The sequence below is a fragment of the Gamsiella multidivaricata genome (assembly GCF_025024155.1).
Source record: "Gamsiella multidivaricata strain RSA 2152 chromosome Unknown BC939scaffold_7, whole genome shotgun sequence".
NCBI classification, from domain to species: Eukaryota; Fungi; Mortierellomycota; class Mortierellomycetes; order Mortierellales; family Mortierellaceae; genus Gamsiella; species Gamsiella multidivaricata.
The window spans coordinates 598,181-615,366 of NW_026251715.1; the positions used below are offsets into that span (position 1 = coordinate 598,181).

At 49.9% G+C, this 17,186-nt stretch overlaps 5 protein-coding genes across 5 annotated transcripts; 4 read left to right on the top strand and 1 right to left on the bottom strand.

The window, feature by feature from the left end:
- Window positions 1–1,266: 1,266 nt before the first annotated feature.
- On the top strand, window positions 1,267–4,907 carry BC939DRAFT_439624 (uncharacterized protein). Its single transcript, XM_051553984.1, has 5 exons — window positions 1,267–1,651; window positions 1,739–2,767; window positions 2,879–3,038; window positions 3,146–3,353; window positions 3,443–4,907. Exons 2-5 carry the CDS (start codon window positions 1,750–1,752, stop codon window positions 4,739–4,741), a joined length of 2,685 nt encoding a protein of 894 aa, XP_051416311.1. The 5' UTR covers window positions 1,267–1,651; window positions 1,739–1,749; the 3' UTR covers window positions 4,742–4,907.
- BC939DRAFT_439626 (uncharacterized protein) lies at window positions 4,890–7,124 on the bottom strand. Its single transcript, XM_051553985.1, has one exon. It carries the CDS (start codon window positions 7,015–7,017, stop codon window positions 5,032–5,034), a length of 1,986 nt encoding a protein of 661 aa, XP_051416312.1. The 5' UTR covers window positions 7,018–7,124; the 3' UTR covers window positions 4,890–5,031.
- A 105-nt stretch (window positions 7,125–7,229) lies between these two features.
- Window positions 7,230–7,679, top strand: BC939DRAFT_439628 (uncharacterized protein). The gene has a single exon (XM_051553986.1). It carries the CDS (start codon window positions 7,312–7,314, stop codon window positions 7,540–7,542), a length of 231 nt encoding a protein of 76 aa, XP_051416313.1. The 5' UTR covers window positions 7,230–7,311; the 3' UTR covers window positions 7,543–7,679.
- Window position 7,680: 1 nt separating this feature from the next.
- Window positions 7,681–8,415, top strand: BC939DRAFT_439629 (uncharacterized protein). The gene is made up of 2 exons (XM_051553987.1): window positions 7,681–7,756; window positions 7,898–8,415. Exon 2 carries the CDS (start codon window positions 7,916–7,918, stop codon window positions 8,345–8,347), a length of 432 nt encoding a protein of 143 aa, XP_051416314.1. The 5' UTR covers window positions 7,681–7,756; window positions 7,898–7,915; the 3' UTR covers window positions 8,348–8,415.
- A 2,066-nt stretch (window positions 8,416–10,481) lies between these two features.
- On the top strand, window positions 10,482–17,013 carry BC939DRAFT_439635 (glycoside hydrolase family 13 protein). Its single transcript, XM_051553988.1, has 15 exons — window positions 10,482–10,733; window positions 10,855–10,964; window positions 11,105–11,140; window positions 11,311–11,852; window positions 11,982–12,600; window positions 12,716–12,926; window positions 13,063–13,369; window positions 13,488–13,651; window positions 13,742–13,978; window positions 14,074–14,533; window positions 14,621–14,795; window positions 14,892–16,189; window positions 16,280–16,389; window positions 16,497–16,568; window positions 16,673–17,013. The coding sequence occupies exons 1-15, from the start codon at window positions 10,659–10,661 to the stop codon at window positions 16,883–16,885; spliced, it is 4,629 nt and encodes a 1,542-aa protein (XP_051416315.1). The 5' UTR covers window positions 10,482–10,658; the 3' UTR covers window positions 16,886–17,013.
- The last annotated feature ends 173 nt before the right edge of the window (window positions 17,014–17,186 follow it).

The following is a 17,186-nucleotide window of genomic DNA, read 5'->3' on the forward strand; positions in this document are numbered from 1 at the left end:
CCCATCGGACAAATGGACAGATCGTCGAGCCCTTCCAAATGTGCTTTTGCCCTTTGCTGCTGGGAGTAAAAAGTAACCTGGAGCGCAATTTTAGTCCGTAATTGTTCGTCTAAAAATACATACCATGCAGCATGTAACATGCACCTGGAACCCGACCAGATCCACATTCCCTAGCCTTCCCTTGGCCTTCCCTGTCGTTTCATCAGCCTTGAGAGCAAGGGTTTCGTGTCGTTTATATAAAAAGCAACATCAACAACATCAACTGTGCTGTACATGTGCCCGTGCTTCGTGAATGAGGCCGAATGCATTGCTTGATTATCAATCCATTGGGTTCCTGTGGGACCAATCTCGACCAGTTACACATTTTATCCCCCTCCCACTACAAACCCTGCTTTGCTTCGGGATTCGCGATGCATGAAGAAGCAAGCCAGGCAGGAGCTGTGTTCTCCACTATAAGGAGGCAATCGATAGAGGATTGGTCACCTCAACTTTTCTCCCCCCTTTTCTGTTCATTCAGGACAACGAATGCAGTGCGGTGCTGTGCAACAACAGTTATGCATTCATTTCGTACTTCAAAGAGGTCATCGAGTTGCGTGGGAGTGTGTTACCAAAAAAAGTAGAGACTAAGGGAAGAATAATAAAAACCGCCGAGCGTAGACTACATGGTGTGGCCCTGCACGATTGATGCGGCTCAGTTCTTTGCTGCATTGTGCCACTGCAGCAGTGCTTCGTGAGAACCATTGCTGAGCATTTGGTAATGCGTGCAATGTTGCTGTGCCCATCGGGATCCATGGAGTTTGTTAACTGAAGAACAAAAAAAAGAAAAAAAAAAAGAGAGAAAAAGAGAGAAAAAGAGAAAAAAGAGAGAAAGAGAAAGGAGGAGAGGGCAGATGGTTATAATTGGCATGTCTGCTGCAGTGCTATGGAGGGAGGGAGGCAATGGGCGCAGGGCAGGGCAGGGGTGGCTGCAGCAGTGCTTGGGATATAGCGAAGAAGCAGGCGCGTGCAGCATTGGCGGAGGGGGGTCTGGGTGCGGATGTTGAAGACGACCTTGGCCCCGGCGGATGCGGTGCCTGGGTGCGCCGTGTGGAGTGCGTATCAGGGACGCGCGTGGGGTGCCTGTAGTCACTGCGTGAGCAGAAAGGACATTGTTGTTTGTTTACCAGTCTGCGTTCTTTTGTCCTCCTTTTCCTTCGTTCCCTTCCTGCTCCCCCTTTTCCTTTTCCCTCTCCCATTCCATCCATTCATCCATCCATCCATCCATCCATCCATCCATCCATCCATCCATCCCATCCGTCCCATCCGTCCCATCCCATCCATTCCATCGGCCTCTTCGCATCAACCCATCAACCCATCCACATCCCCCATCTCGATCCCCACTCACACCCACCTATACCCTCCCGTCCTCTTCTTCTCTCCTTCTCTCCTTCCCTCCTTCCCTCCTTCCCTCCCTCCGCCCCTCTTCCTGCAAGAGACCCTCTGTCCCTGCAGCCGCTTAAAGACACCTCCGCATGCCACTCTACGCGTCATTACCCTCTCCCTCCTGAGCAACCACTGTTACCGCCGCTATTGTCCCTACCACTCCTACCACACTCCCATCAACCAAAACACACACGGACTGGCTGTGGATCTGGTTCATGACCAAACAAAGGTACCGCCCCATTCTCTCTCGTCTTCACTCCTTCTCTTCCCCGACCTCCGTCGCTCACCTCTCTCACCCCTCTCGTCCGCTCCACAGATAGAACCACCATGCCAGCCACCCCTCCCGTACAGCCGCGTCGCAACAGCATGCGGACGCGCATCGCCTCCGCCGCCGCCGCCGCCGCCGCCATCAGCTCACAGTCCAACCCCGACTCTGCCAGGTCAGGCACAAGAGCCCAGCAACAACAGACTCAACAGGCGACGTCCCCACAACCAAGCTCCCCAACAGCTGCACGGAAAACATCACAGCCAATAATCCAACACTCTCGACCAGGACGCCCACGCAAGGAACCCGTGCCAGCTCCATTGGAGGATCCAGACAAGCCGAGAAAGGGCCGCGGGAGACCTCCAAAGACCAGAGAAGCATCTACAGAGCCTACAACGCCTCCAGCATCTGGATCATCGTCTGCGGAGCATGATGCGCAATCGCCGCCACCGTCATCACCATCCGCCAAGAACAAGGACAAGGATAAAGATATGCTAATAGACATTGACAAGGAAGACTTGTCTTCGACTTCACAGCCTGTCACGAGAGCATCTAGCGCTCAGCGACAGACTAGGCAACAATCGGCTAGTGCACCCAAGGAGACCGACTACTTTTCAAGGCACAGCAACGATAACAGCAGTAGAAACGGCAGCAGCGAAGCACTCGAGCAGTCGAGAGATCGTGCAGAGTCCAATCATTCTAACGGAGACCGCGAGATCGAGGAAGTCTCCAGCGAGTCAGAGAACGGGGATGGTGACGCAGAATCGGACGACGATCACCAGGAAAGGGAATCCACGAAAGAAAAGCAGCCAAAGACCACCTCGGCGCCCTTCAGGAGACGATTGAGGTCCAGTAGACTGATGCCGAGTGTTGCGGCCCATTTGGCCGTAGACAGTACCGGGCTAGGCGTAGATCACATCATGGACGAATATACCGAGGAGCAGCAGCTACTACAAGCCAATACCAATGCAGCAGAGGCGCTCACGCGGCTTTTTCGTCGAGGCATTGTGGAATCAGAGGGTTTGCACCCAGACATGGTGGATGCGCAGGATTACGAGCTAATCAGACATACGTTTGGAGGTAAGAGTCTGTCCATGTGCTCGATTTTCCTTACTTTTGTCACCAATTGACATGTCTTGCTAACGATCACCCTTTCTCTACTCTTCCTTTGGCAATCTGGACGCTGATCAGATATCGAGGAACTAAATTTCAATGAGGCAGAGACATTATCAGCACCCGATGAAAGCAGCACCGAGGATGACGAGCTCACAAGGGAACTAAAGAGAAAGCACCGGAGAGGAAAGCGGGAACTGATGGACACCTCTGCAGAATACAAGGCGGTCAAACAAAGGTCAGTAGACTTGCAAACGAACACCTGTCTCCTCACTCTTGAGAATTCTATACCTGACCAAGTAATAACCCCTTTGATCGACTATTTCGATTTTCCTCGGTCTACAGTATGGCGATCAAGTTGAGTGCCCAACTGGACGCAGAAGAGGCCCAGATCAATGCTGGAACCCATCCCGACCTTTTGGCAGAGCTTAAGGCGATCGAGAACAGACGAGAGGCACGAGCCAGGGTTATGAAGGCTCAAAAGGACTACGTCCAGCGAATGTGGGATATCAACTTTCAGGCTGTGTGCAAAGCAGCGCACGATCAATACCGCGTATGTTTATGAACAGGGTCCAGCCATTGCATTATACACATGATAATTACTGCACCAACCTGACTCATCTTTCCCTCATGTCATTGCAGGTCGACAAGGATGCAGCACGAAGAAACATCATAGAGCTGGTGCAGAAGCGGATGAACCGAATCAGGCAGGAATTGGCACAGAGCAGGATAGCAGAAGGAAAACCACCTATGCGACGCTTGACCTATGTTCGGACCGTAGATGCCGCCGAATACGATTCTTGCGGCGAAAGCTGCTCCAGCTACGACTCGTACACCAGCTCAGGATCAGATTGCAGTGATTGTGAGATCTGCAGGCCGACTCCGCAGCTGCAGATTCCTCAACTAAAAAAACCAAAAGGACTTAGCCGCAAGGAAATCGCCGTCGATCTTGGATTCTTGTATCCAGAATTGGGTCCCAGTAATTCTCGTCGCAACCCGCCCGATGATACTACTCCATCTCGTGATCGGCCAGGATTGTCTCGGCAGTACAGCTCTGACGGCGAAGAATATTCTCATCGACAGAAAAATGGCCGTAACCAGCAGTACATGATCGATCGCCTAAATGACGAGAGGCGCAGGAAACGGCGGGTGTTAGACCGGGAGATGCAGAACAAGGTTATCTACACCAACCACACAGGCGAAGGGGGTTTAGCCAGAGACATGGATCTAGACCAGTACCAATACCAGAACCCCGATAATACCGAGCGCGAGCCATCTTCCACCCGACCCGCCACTGAACCCGTCTCTCGCCCTCATTCCCCAAACCAAACCCGAGGCGTAGCACGACCCTCACCACACAATAATGACAAGGTTCACCAACCACGCTTTCTGCCAGGGTTCAGCCCAAGCGGCATGCAGCGTGCAAAGAGACCTAAGGACCCAATACCGGGTACCGGAGTGATGCAAAGGTTCCGATTCCGTCCTCAGAATCGTTGGGAGCAACCTGCCAATCGCTGGGATCCACAGGATTTTAGTCGCTATGGGTCCCCGACATCATTGCCTGCCAATCAAGAGGACCGGCGCCTGTTCTCGCTCGTGGATAGAGAGGCTGTGAACGCGCACGGAGGTGGAGGTCGCTCAGGAATGCAAGATCCGTTTTACCTCGATCTGAACAGCAGTCATCCAGGAGCAAATCAGGGTCCTCGGCCACACTTTGTTCGGCATATTCCCAACACTGGCGAGCCGCATGAGGCCCCTATACGAATGGTGAACTTCGGTTCGGATCCGCGTAGCCCAGTACCACCACACGGTTCACCCCACCACTTCGCTGCGCGGCACGCCCCGGATGATGTGTATCCGTATGATGGAGACCGGAAATCTCGATTCAGACATGCGTTTGCGCCCCGGAAGGGCCCACCCAATCCTCCCTACCCGGCATGAGTGTGTGGCGACAAGTCTTGAGAAAAAAGCCTCTGGGAGTAAAATCTCTGATGGACAAAACTGAGTTGCCATCAATATCGGGGACCCAATAAAAAGACATGAGGGTCGCGCCTCTCTTTTTTTTGTTCGAGCGCCAAAAGAAAGAAAGAAAAAAAAAAGAAAAAGAAGCTTACGCTATAAGCTTGCTATGCCTGTACATGTGTCGTTTTATTTGAATATTCGAACGTGAGAGATTGGGTTGTTTTCTACAGCGTTCTATCGCATTGTCGATTTTGGGATTGCCTTTGTATTCAAGAGTCCAAGAACCCAAATTGATCTTGGACCATATGCTCAGGACTCAAGGGAGAGACCAGTAGACTGAGCCAGAGATGCATACTCAACATCTGCTGACTGGTGCCTAAGCGGTTGGCCAAGGTTGCACTGGTAGGCCTTGAGCATGTCTTGGCCAGCTGGTTGCTACAAACGCTGTTAAAGCCTTGATGAAGCGCAACAGGTACAGATAAGGGGGCAAACGGAGGTGATAGTGGTGCCACTGGTGGTGATGGTGATGGTAATGGTGACGATGCTGCTGCTGCTGCCGGAGCGCTTCCAGCTCTAGGTTTAGTTCCTTTGGGGTTGCTCGCCGAATGGACGCCCTCGGAGAAGGCTGTACAGGTGCTCAAAAGCGGAGGGTGAGGAGATGGGGGGACAAGAAGGTTTTTCATTGATGCTGAACGAGGACTGGAAGCGCCGCGAGGACTGGAAGCGCCGCGATGGCTGAAATGCTGCAGTTGCGGAGAGGTCGCGAATGCGTTGGCCAATGCTGTCGAGATAGGAGACAGCGTAGGACGCCGATGAGCTGAGCCCGAAGAAGTCAGACGATGATAGCTGTATCCGGGAATAACCTGGACCCGTTGACGGTCAACCCATTCTTGAGCCTTACGATCTTCCAGGAGAAGTTCTTCCGCAAAGCAAGACCGAGCAGCCGCGGCCCATTGACGCACAGCCCTCGGGACCTTGTTCTCGAGCGAGAGAAGCTGTTGCATCATGCGTTTGTCCTGTCGAACGGATTTGGAGGTCGAGGTCGAGGGATCTACAGACGAGGGGGTGGCACTTTCGGGGGCGGTCGTGGTTTTGTTTGGGGTTGTAGTGGTGGTAGTGGTAGTGGTTGTTGTGGAAGTAGATGGCGATTGATTGTTGTTGGTCTTAGCAGGCATATCCGTCCCATTGCTGTGTTCATCTTCGTCTTCGTTCTCTTCAGGAATCGACATAGACGACGGACCGCGACGGATGGATGCGCTCTCCGATATACTGCCACCGCTGCCGCTGCTGCCATTGATTTGAGCCGTAGTAGCTTTGTTGTGCTTCTGTGCTCGGGCCAACCGAGCAACGCGCATCTGGTAAGCATACACGTCCGGTCGGAACTCCAACCCTCCGGTCGGCTGCCCACCCAGGTTCATCTTCAGCTGCCTGCGCTGACGACGGGGAGTGGTCGCACGAGTACTAAGAAAATCCATGGTCCAAGCAATGTGCATCGCCCGCAACACCGGTGGCAGTGGTAGACTGGCTGCGCCTAGAAAGCACAGCTCCTGAGGCAGAGGCAAGTCCTTAGCGCGGTGTAGGCGTTGCTGGACAAGGCCTGAAAGTGTGGATTCGTCGGAGATCAGCAAAGAGTCAGTCGTGGTCGTGGTGGTATCTGCGGACACTGCTGCCGCTGGTGGAGAAGTGGATTCAGCTGGGGTTGCGGAGGGGTTTCCATCGCTCTCGAAGGGGAAGATAGAGGACATAGGAGTACCGCATGCTGAATCGTCGTACTGGAACTTTGATGGTCGAATCGATTTTTGTCGCAGCGCCTTGAACACCAATGTCGGAAACAAATTTGCTAGCATAGCTGGGTAGATCCTTGGAGCAGCGCTGCTGCATTGATTTTCGGACACTGTAGACACTTCAGGCACTAAACAAGGACCAGCCTTGTTCTGTCCCTCACGCTTTTGCTTTCGCTGGGATTTGGGTTCGCGTTGTCGGCCCGTAACAGCAAGTGTTCCGAAATGGACGAGTTCGTAGATCGAGAATCGACCCTGAACGAGCTGTCCATCGCAGGTGACCCTGTACCGTCCAATTTCTCGAATGTTATTCCCGAGAATCGCGCCTAATAAGGCCAGATCCAGTACACCCTGTGGGCCATAGGTCGAGAGGGCTTGTTTTCGAAGCTGGGACTCGTGCCGGATCATCGGTACCTGAGTCTGAGTCTGAGTCTGAGTGTGGGGATAGGCGACGATGCTGGTAGATCGTGCCATATTTTAGGAACTGCGTGTCGATGGAATAGGCAAGGCAGTAAAAGGAAATGAGAGGAGGAAAATAAACGTTAGATGGAGTATGAAAGAGAGAGAGAGAGAGAGAGAGAGAGAGAGAGAGAGAGAGAGAGAGAGAGAGAGAGAGAGAGAGAGAGAGAGAGAGAGAGAGAGAGAGAGAGAGAGAGAGAGAGAGAGAGAGAGAGAGAGAGAGAGAGAGAGAGAGAGAGAGAGAGAGAGAGAGAGAGAGAGAGAGAGAGATAGAGAGAGAAAAGCAATGAGAAATGTCGAAGGGAGGCAATGTTGGCGCGGAACAGAATGAGAAGGGTAATAAACAAAGAAACAAAAAAGTTTTCAAACAAACAAAGAGAAGAAAGGACCAAAGAAAGAAAGAATGAAGGAAAGAAAAAACCAGGAAACCAGGAAAACAGGCAGCCAAGATGTAGCCCGAAAACGCGGAAAAGGGTCGTTATCTCCAAAGCAACAAGAAAAAGAGTGAGAGAGAGCCAGAAGACGGACGAAAAAGGATAGGCGGAATGAATGGACAAGGACGTGCAGGAAAGTACTTCAAATTATATGCAAAAAAAGTGTCGAAATGAAAGAAAAAAAAACCAGCTTGTGTTCAAGAAGGAGCAGAATTTATGTGAAAGCCAAAAAAGGTACATTGCTGGGGTAAAGGATCTTCGCGGACAAACTATTTTTGGGCACATTGGCTGACTGGAAGAAGCTAATCAGATCCTCGTTTCTATTATTCGCCAAAAAAAGAAGAGGGAAAATAGACATATTCCTCGATTGGTCGTGTGCTTTTTGTTTAACAAAGAGGAATGGGATTGTCTACCGACGAAGCGGATGCCAAACAGACAAGCAATTGGATCAGATTGGTTACCCTTGCAATAGAAAATAGATGAGCAGTGTGCTAACCTATAGTTTCTTATTCTCACATTTTCTCTTTCTCACTTCTTCCTCAACATTAGTACATTGTAACGGTGCGTGTAAGGTCCAAAGAGAGAGAGGGACGAAAAAAAAAAGGATGCATTGTGCTCGTCAATCCCTTGAGTGTCTGAGGCTCTCCAAAGGAGCTTCTCGTTACCTTGTATCGAGTGTGATCGAGTCTCCAAAGGATAGAATTACGCAAGGGTTCAAAATGTTGCTGGTAATAGGACGACAGAAAGGGGAAAACGACGATGATGGCAATAACAAGGAGGAGGAGATCGATGAGAGGGACAGAGGGGAAGGAAGGAGAAGACGACAATTGATGTTCCGGAACAACGGATACTGCCAAAGACACGACAGGATAAGCAAAGAAGCGGAGGAAAATAGTTCAGCAGAAGAATGAGCGAGAAAAAAGTGGTGGAGTATGACCTTGATTATATATGAAGATGAGGATGAAGAAAATGAGTGCACACCGCGTTTCTGTTTGAGCTTGCACTAGATAGAGTGGCCAAGTCGCCTTTCGTCCCTTTGCTGCGCGGGAGAACGGTCGATTACAGCAGCGAAAGTGTAATGGACTAATCTACATCTAAGCTGTCTGTAACGGAGTGGCAGCCCGATCGTAACACAATTTCATTTCTGATTGAATAAATTGCAATTTCGCGCCAAAACGGTGCAGCGGTCGCTTTCGACCCGCGGTCCCTGAGCGAATTTAGCCTTTTATTTCTAATAGCCTTCGTGAATCAGGACCCTTGTATTCCCTTGACGAATGAACACAAGGAACACAAAAATATGCTTTATTAAAGAACTCAGCCGCGGGGCGGCTCCGTGTCCAGTCCGCCTCTCCCCTCGCCCGTCTTTGATGATTGCAGGGGATAAGAACCTGAGAATCGCGTTAGTTTTCATACACATATGAGTAAATAAAGAGTGATTGGAGTCTGTTGGACTCCTTTCATTAATCTAGAATTGAAAATTTGCCATTTGTTCTTGTCGGAAACAGAAGGGGTTGGATGCAAAATGCAAAGGAAAAGACTAAAAGAGAGAAAAGGAGACGTCTGCCTGTTTCATTCAAGTCTCCAGGTGCTATTTACTTAATTTTTGGATGTGATAGAGAGAAGCCAAGAAGACAGTTCAAAATAGCATTCAATAATCGGCACCGAAAACTGGTAAGCCAACACGATGGAGACTTCGTTGTCGTAGTACTTAAGTAGAACGGGTAGATAGGCAGGATAGACATAATAGACTCCAATTGAGAGCGTCCATTAGACCACAATTGTCAAGAGATTATTCACTTATTACTTTTCAGAGGTAAGATCTCTTTTTGTTGCTGCCAGTCCCACACTGCGACTTGTAGAAAAAAAATTACTCTCGACCCTGTACTTGCAATATAAGAATATCAGCATGGATGGAGTCAACGCTGGAAAATTGAGATCGGCATTTGGATAAGAGTCGAATCAGGATATCCTCGTTGATACGGGCCAAGGGCTGGATATGAGAAACAAGAAGCAAAAGGGGTGAGCTAGGGCAGGTCTTCCTCTCCCCACATCTCTTTATTTTTTTATCAGGTACCATTTTCTGGACGTGGCTGTCTCTCGAACACTCCCCTTCCTGCGATCCTGGGTGCCATGCAGCGTTAACAAGCGTCATTCACTTTGCAAAAGACGATTCCTCTGCCGTCCTTCCGACACATCATCATTAAACTCAAGCTGTGCCTCGAACCAGCGCGCTCATCAATGCGATGGATACAGACGCAGGCGTTCCTCTTGGGCAGCCAGTTCTAGCGCCTGTTTCAAAAACGATTTTCTACGGTGTCCCGTGAATATCACCATGATCAGATTCTTTGACAACCCCAGTTCTGCGATCACTATCACCGCAGCAACAATGATGCGAGGATAACTAGTAGAGTAGAGTATTTAGTTTAGCACATTCAATAGTTCAGCTTTACCTCGGTAATGCCGGGCTATGCAAAGGCACAAAGCTTGATCCGTCCACCTCAGGATCCGATACAACCGTTGCATGCGATTTAAGCATGAAAGCACGCGTTTTTCAGGGTCTGGCTTGAAGCTTAAGAAATTTTACGCGTTTCTCACTGGGGACACAGGGGAACAGGACTACATAGCAGAAGCTGGATCGACGAATAAAGTGGATAGATTGCGAGACGAAGTTGGCTTAGGAGCGCATTCCCATAGTGCTCTTAGTAGTGCTTTTTTTTTTTTTTTTTTTTTTTTTTTTTTTTTTTCTTTCTGAAGAAAATATCATCTTGAGAACACAGTGGTTCAGGGCAATTGAGAGGAGAGAGCGCGAGGGAGGGAAAGAGGGAGGGAGAGAGAGAGTCCTGGCTAGCTTTCTGACCAGGAAATGCCATGGCGGGTGTACGGTCATATGTGGTGCTGTTCCTGTGCTGTCCCTGGATCGGAAAGATGACGCGCGTGTGCAGCGCGACGGGGGCGAGGGAGTTGACCCGCGCACGTCACCGCGACCTCATTTGAGAGAGACACTGCCGATTAGCGCTCGAGGACTGCAGTGCCTATTTTGCACCAACCATATGCGACCAACCCCAGAGCATCCTCCGTCCTTTATCTCGCCTCTTCCTCTTCTCCCACCCCACCCAAACACCGAACCCTACTTCCTCTTCCTCTTCCTCTCCCTCTCCCTCGGAGCTCATTCGCCGCGACAAGAAACCGAATCAGCCCTCGTGCCATCTCTCTTCCACCCTCATGAGCAAAGCAGCCCCCATAGCGGTCTATCACGTCCAGCTTGACGACGACGGTTCGCCAGCAGAGCACTGCTCGGTAATCGATCAAGAAACTCATTTGCACTCCCCAGAAATGGACATTTGGAAGCAGCTCAAGACACTAACAGGATCTTGCTCAATTGATATGTGATATGTAATGGGATGTGTGATCCCCTTAGTACTATCGCCTTCCTCCACCAGACACGCCCTACATCTTGCGCTTCAAGGTCATTGCGGGATCATTGGCATCAAACCAGGGCATCCTCTGGACAAACTATCCTCCAAAGGGGTGAGTTTACAACTGCGTTCGCAATTGCTGTCGCTACCCCTTTCCTCAAAGCAAAATGCTGTCATTCACATTCCCGCAACTTACATAAATCGTCTCACCCCTGACCTTTGCTCTATCTCGCGTCTAAATCGCTGTATTAGGAAACCATTCAAGCGCAATGAGTTCTACGAGCATCGGTAAGATAAAAATGGCCATTATACGAGAAAGTGAAAAAAAAAAAAAAGCTTTGGGGATGTCAATCATTTTTGGGTTTCTCTGATCTGCGGAACGATGACTAGGACGTCAACTGGACTGAAAACCTCGGACTGATCTGCAATGCCCTGGATAACCTTCATTTTATCTATAGTTTCGCTGGGACAGAGCCCGAATGCGATGTGATGATCACTGGAGCAGGCGTTTACGAGTATTATGTCGAGCACTCACCCTACACCCAGGACGAATCTGTTGTTTGGACCCGCTCCAAAACGGGTTTCTTCGTCGTTGATCCGCAGCTGAAGTTGAGGAGTCGAGATGGCTCGACCGGGGCCCTGTCGCTCCCGCTGGAAGGCCTAGTCATCGAGTCCGTGGTGCCAAAATGGATGGGCAAGCTGTCTGAATGGAAGCCCCATTTGGAGACCATCTCAAAATCTGGATACAACATGATCCACTTTGTGCCGTTGCAGTACAGAGGTATCTCTAACTCGCCCTACTCCATTTTCGACCAGCTGAGGTTTGACCCAAATCTATTTGAGGAAAAGGATCAGGACAAGAGTGAGGAGGACCAGCGCGCCATCGTCGCGGATGCCATTAGCGAGATCGAGATAAAGTATGGCGCCCTTTCGCTGACAGATATTGTTTGGAACCATACCGCCTGCAACTCGGTATGGCTCTGGGACCATCCTGAATCAGGTATGTTGACTTGCAGTTGCTTCCCCTCTTTTAAAATCGGATTCTTCTCGACCTCCATGCCTTCATGGTTAACCTTGTTTTTTTCGTGTGTGTCTAACGTTCAGTGCTTGCATCCGGTTCATGCTCTAGGCTACAACTTGCACAATTCACCGCATCTGATCCCTGCCTTCGAGCTCGACACCGCACTCCTCAAATTTTCTGCAAAGATTGCCGACCCCTCGACCCCCTTCGTCTCTGACATCAAAACGGAGCAGGAGCTCGCCGTTATCATGACAGAGTTACGCAAAACTGTCTTCAATGATATCAAACTGTGGGAGTTCTACGTCGTGAACGTCTTATTCTCTGTGGAGGAATTCAAGGAAGCGATCAAGGCAAACGCTGCGTATGCCCGAGATCTGTTTGACCAGAGTGCCCTGCAAAGGATGTCCCTGAAGGATCGGGCTGCTACACTGGCCGAGGCTGCGCTGACTGGCGTCGGAACTCATGGCCACCGCCACCACAAGAAAATCACGACGTCCGTGGCGCTGTCGTTCATGTCTGCGTTGCTCAATGTCGATTTCACAAATTCCAAGGGATTCTCGCTAGAGAGTGCTTGTGAAGAATATGAGACGGTCCTAAACGAGGTCAACATAAACTTTTACAAAGCGTATGACAAGGACGTAGACACCATCGTCACCAACATTGAGAGCCGTGTTAAGTACATCCGCCTTGACGAGCATGGACCCAAGCTTGGCCCTGTTACAGAAGAGTAAGGAACTTTGGGGTTAAAAAAGCACAACAACAACAACAACAACATACCATCATGGCATGGCGGACTGATAGAGACATCTAATATCCCACTTTATATTGTCACATTCACGTAGAAACCCCTTGGTGGAGACTTACTTCACTAGGTTGCCCTTGAACGAGCGAACCAGGGAGCACCCTCCCGGTTCGTTAGCGGTGGTGAACAACGGCTGGATCTGGAACGCAGACCCCCTGCAGGACTTTGCAGGCCCAGGCAGCCACGCTTATCTTCGAAGAGAAGTCATCATTTGGGGTGACTGCGTCAAACTTCGCTACGGAAAAGGGCCTGTATGTTTTCTATTAAACTCCTTTCACCGGCTTCTGTGGCCATGAACGCAGGCTGGCACTAATGATACGGACCTTCTGGACACATTCTCAGCACTCTAACATCGACGTTTTGTTCTTCACGCTTGCCCTTCCATAGGAGGATGTACCATGGCTGTGGGAGCGCATGAAAGAGTACACAATTCAATCCGCACGTCTGTTCCACGGCTTCAGAATCGACAACTGCCACTCAACACCTATCCACTTGGCTCAATACCTACTGGATGCTGCGCGAGAGGTGCGCCCGAACCTGTACGTAGTTGCCGAACTGTTCACAGGTTCTGAGGAAATGGACATTCGTTTTGTCAGCCGCCTTGGTATCAACTCGCTCATTCGAGAGGCCATGCAGGCGTGGGATCCGCGCGAGCTCAGCCGTCTTATACATCGTCATGGCGTTAAACCTGTCGGTATGAATCATTTCTACGACTAATATTGGCGCTTGTTCTACAAATCCTTTGTTTTGCAATTACTAATCGTGTCACTGCACCATCCTCTCACAACATCGCACTATTATTGCTTGTAAAGGCTGCATGGATCGGGCCAGTCTTTGCGAAGATGTGCCATGGACTGGACCAGATGGCAAGACTGTTCCTAGCAGAGTCATGCCCTTGGTTGGGTCCCATCCACATGCGCTCTTTATGGACTGTACCCACGACAACGAAACTCCCAACCAAAAGAGACGTGCAGAGGTAGGAATGCAGCTCCGATGGCAAGATAAGAAATATCGTATCATAAGTAGATGTATTCTAAACTTCATTTATGCCTTTATTTCTATCTAGGATACTCTATCAAATGCTGGGTTGGTCTGCATGGCCTCCTGTGCTATCGGGTCCGTGAAGGGATACGACGAGCTGTACCCCACTTTGCTGAATCTGGTAACAGAAAAGCGCCACTATGTCACATACAAGGATCCTATGAATGTCGGCATCTGCAGTGTCAAGGCCAAACTCAACAAATTGCACACAGAAATGGCGCTCCAAGGCTTTGAGGAGGCTCATGTACACCATGAGAACGAGGTAGGAGATTGCGATAGACATCGACCTGGATGACGAAAGGACCTTACATGCACGTGTTTGTCTAACCTTTACTGTGGTTATCGACAATGTCGTAGTACATCATTGTTCACCGGCAGCAACCAACGACTCTTAAGGGCTACATTTTGATCGCTCATACATCATTCTATGACAACCCAAAGAAAGGCGATATCATACCAATCAAGTTACGTGATACCGGGGCAAAGGTAGTGATGTCCGTTGGCTTAGAGGTCACCTCACGCACAGTGGAAAAGAGCGAAAAATTCTTGCAGGGCCTTCCTTGCAAACTTGTGCAACTGGAACAGCCCATGATCTCGAGACATAGGGATGCTCAAGGAGCCTATACTCAAGTAGATATTCCAGACCGGTTCCCTGGAGGAAGCATCATCTTGTTGGAGACCACTGTAGACAGCAAAATCCCCGCCAACATTGAAGAACTTGTCAAGACCATTCCAGACTCAGTGCTCAGCAGCCTGCAGTGGGTCGAGCTCAATATTGTCCTTTATCGTTGCGACGGTGAAGAGCAGGATTTGACACGTAAGTTTATTGGCAAGGACATACGAAAGGGGACAAGTCTGATGGATATTTGACTTATCGTACGTTGATGTTAATGACGAACCATAGCTGGCAATGGTGTGTACAACATTCCGAACCATGGGTCTCTTGTCTATTGTGGACTGGAGGGTTATGTCTCTGTACTGAAGTCGATCATCGAGACAAACGACCTTGGACATCCTTTCTGTGCACATCTGCGCGATGGCCATTGGGCTTTGGACTATGTTTGCGACCGTATCAAGAGGTAATTGCTCCCCTCCTCGATGGCGATGAGCTCTGTTGGTATTTGGATAAATTGGCCACTAAATATCTGTTACTGACATTAACAATTTTACTGTAGACACCTTGACCTCTTCCCTGCGCTGTCTGGACTGCACGAATGGTACAGGGATCGCATGGATGCCATCAAGTTGCTCCCCAACTATCTTGTGCCAAGATACTTTGCCCTTGCTATCATGACTGCATATGAGGCCGCACGGAAACGCGCGTATGCTCTGATGACGCCCCTGATCCAGAACGGAGACTACTTCACACGATCACTCAGCTTAACTGCATTGCAGGTTTACAGCTTTGTGGACTCTGCGAGCTTGCATCCAACCAAGAAAATGCCATGCCTTGCTGCTGGGCTACCGCATTTCACCTACCGCCACATGCGCACCTGGGGACGCGATGTGTTCATCAGTTTGCGGGGCATTCTCCTGGTCACCGGACAGTACCAGGCTGCGAAAGAGCATATTCTCGCCTTTGCCAGCAGTCTTAAACACGGGATGATCCCTAACCTCCTTGACAGTCTGAGGTTCCCTCGATATAACTCCAGGGATTCTGTCTGGTGGTTCTTTCAGTCCGTCCAGGACTACTGTACCCTTGTCCCGAACGGAGAGGACATTCTCAAGGAGTCGTTTGCTCGTCGTTTCCCTGATGGTCAGACCTTTGTCGACTATACAAGCGAGGAGGCGTATTCAAAATCTGTGACATTGGAGGATATTCTCACTGAGATCCTCGTAGCCCATGCCAACGGCATCCACTATCGCGAATGGAATGCTGGTACACGTCTGGATGAACAGATGTCCGACAAGGGCTTCCAAGTGGACGTGGACCTAGATTTTAATAACGGTTTTATCACAGGAGGCAGTGTGTACAATTGTGGAACCTGGATGGACAAGATGGGGGAGAGCGTAAAGGCTGGCACGAAGGGGGTCCCAGCTACACCTCGTGACGGCGCCGACGTCGAGATCATTGGCTTGCTAAAGTCATCGCTTCGCTGGGTGATTGATCTTCACAAGAGGAACAAATTCAGTCTTTCGGAGATCCAGATCAAAGAGACACGCTTCAAGGGTGTCCTACGGTCCGCACGGACTCTCACAATTGTGGAATGGAACGACCTCATCCAGCAAAACTTTGAAAAGTACTTTTACGTTCCGGAAGACCCAGTTCAAGACCCTGAGTATGTGATCCGCTCGGAGCTCGTCAACCGCCGCGGCATGTACAAAGACACGTACGGCTCAATCACGCCCTTCGCGGACTATCAGCTTCGACCTAACTTCCCCGTGGCTATGTGCGTCGCGCCTGAGTTATTCAACAAAACACATGCCCTCAAGGCCCTGGAATTGGCAAAGGACGCCCTCTTGGGACCTCTTGGTACGATCCTACCTCATTGATTGTGAGCTGCTTTTATCTGGCGCTGCGAAGTTAGCTTCTAACACCTTTCTTTGTCCCTACTACAATTAGGTATGCGAACATTAGATCCTAACGATTGGGCATACCGACCAAACTATGACAACCAGAACGACTCAGATGACAGGATGATCGCTAAGGGTTGGAACTATCATCAGGGACCAGTAAGAGAAGATGCAGTTTATGACAGTTGTTGTCATCATGAACGATAATGTGTTGGGCGCATAGTCATATCTAACCCCTTACTGTACTTGTGAATCCCTGATACTAGGAATGGCTTTGGTGCACTGGATACTTCTTCAGAGCATACCTCATCTTTAAAGTACAGTGCGAACCAGAGAAGGTAGGCGCACAGTGCTGATTGATTACACTGGTTGTCTGAAGATCATTACGTTTTTTGCTTGAACAAACCATAACGGTCTATTTAATGAACCATCAACTGCATAGGCCAAGGATACAGTGTTTCAGCTTCACCGTTTGATGCTGCCGCACAAGGCCCAACTCGAGACGAGCCCCTGGGCTGGATTGGCAGAGTTGACCAACTTGAATGGGGCAATCTGCATGGATGCATGCCAGTCGCAAGCATGGTCTTCCTCGACACTCTTGGATCTGCTTTACGATATCGAGAAGCTGCGTCAGGATGGGCACTTGAAGCATTAAGCGCCCATCTGGAGCGTCTCCAATAGCACTATCAGTTTAGAAGCGTAGTCTGCAGTGTTTCTTCGTAGTATACAGACATGTAGCTTGGTGGATTAAAGTAAAAAAAAAACTGAGTGCGTTTTTTCTTTCTGGTATGTCTGTGCGCAGTTGAGCAGATGGACGTTTTGTGCCTGGAAATTGTGGGAAAAAGCCACAGTCCCTCTCTCGCAGAGTACTTCTCAATGGTGAGCGTCTTTATCATTCAAGACGATCAGCAAGGGCGCACACAGAGACACAAACATCCAGGATCGGACACTGAGGA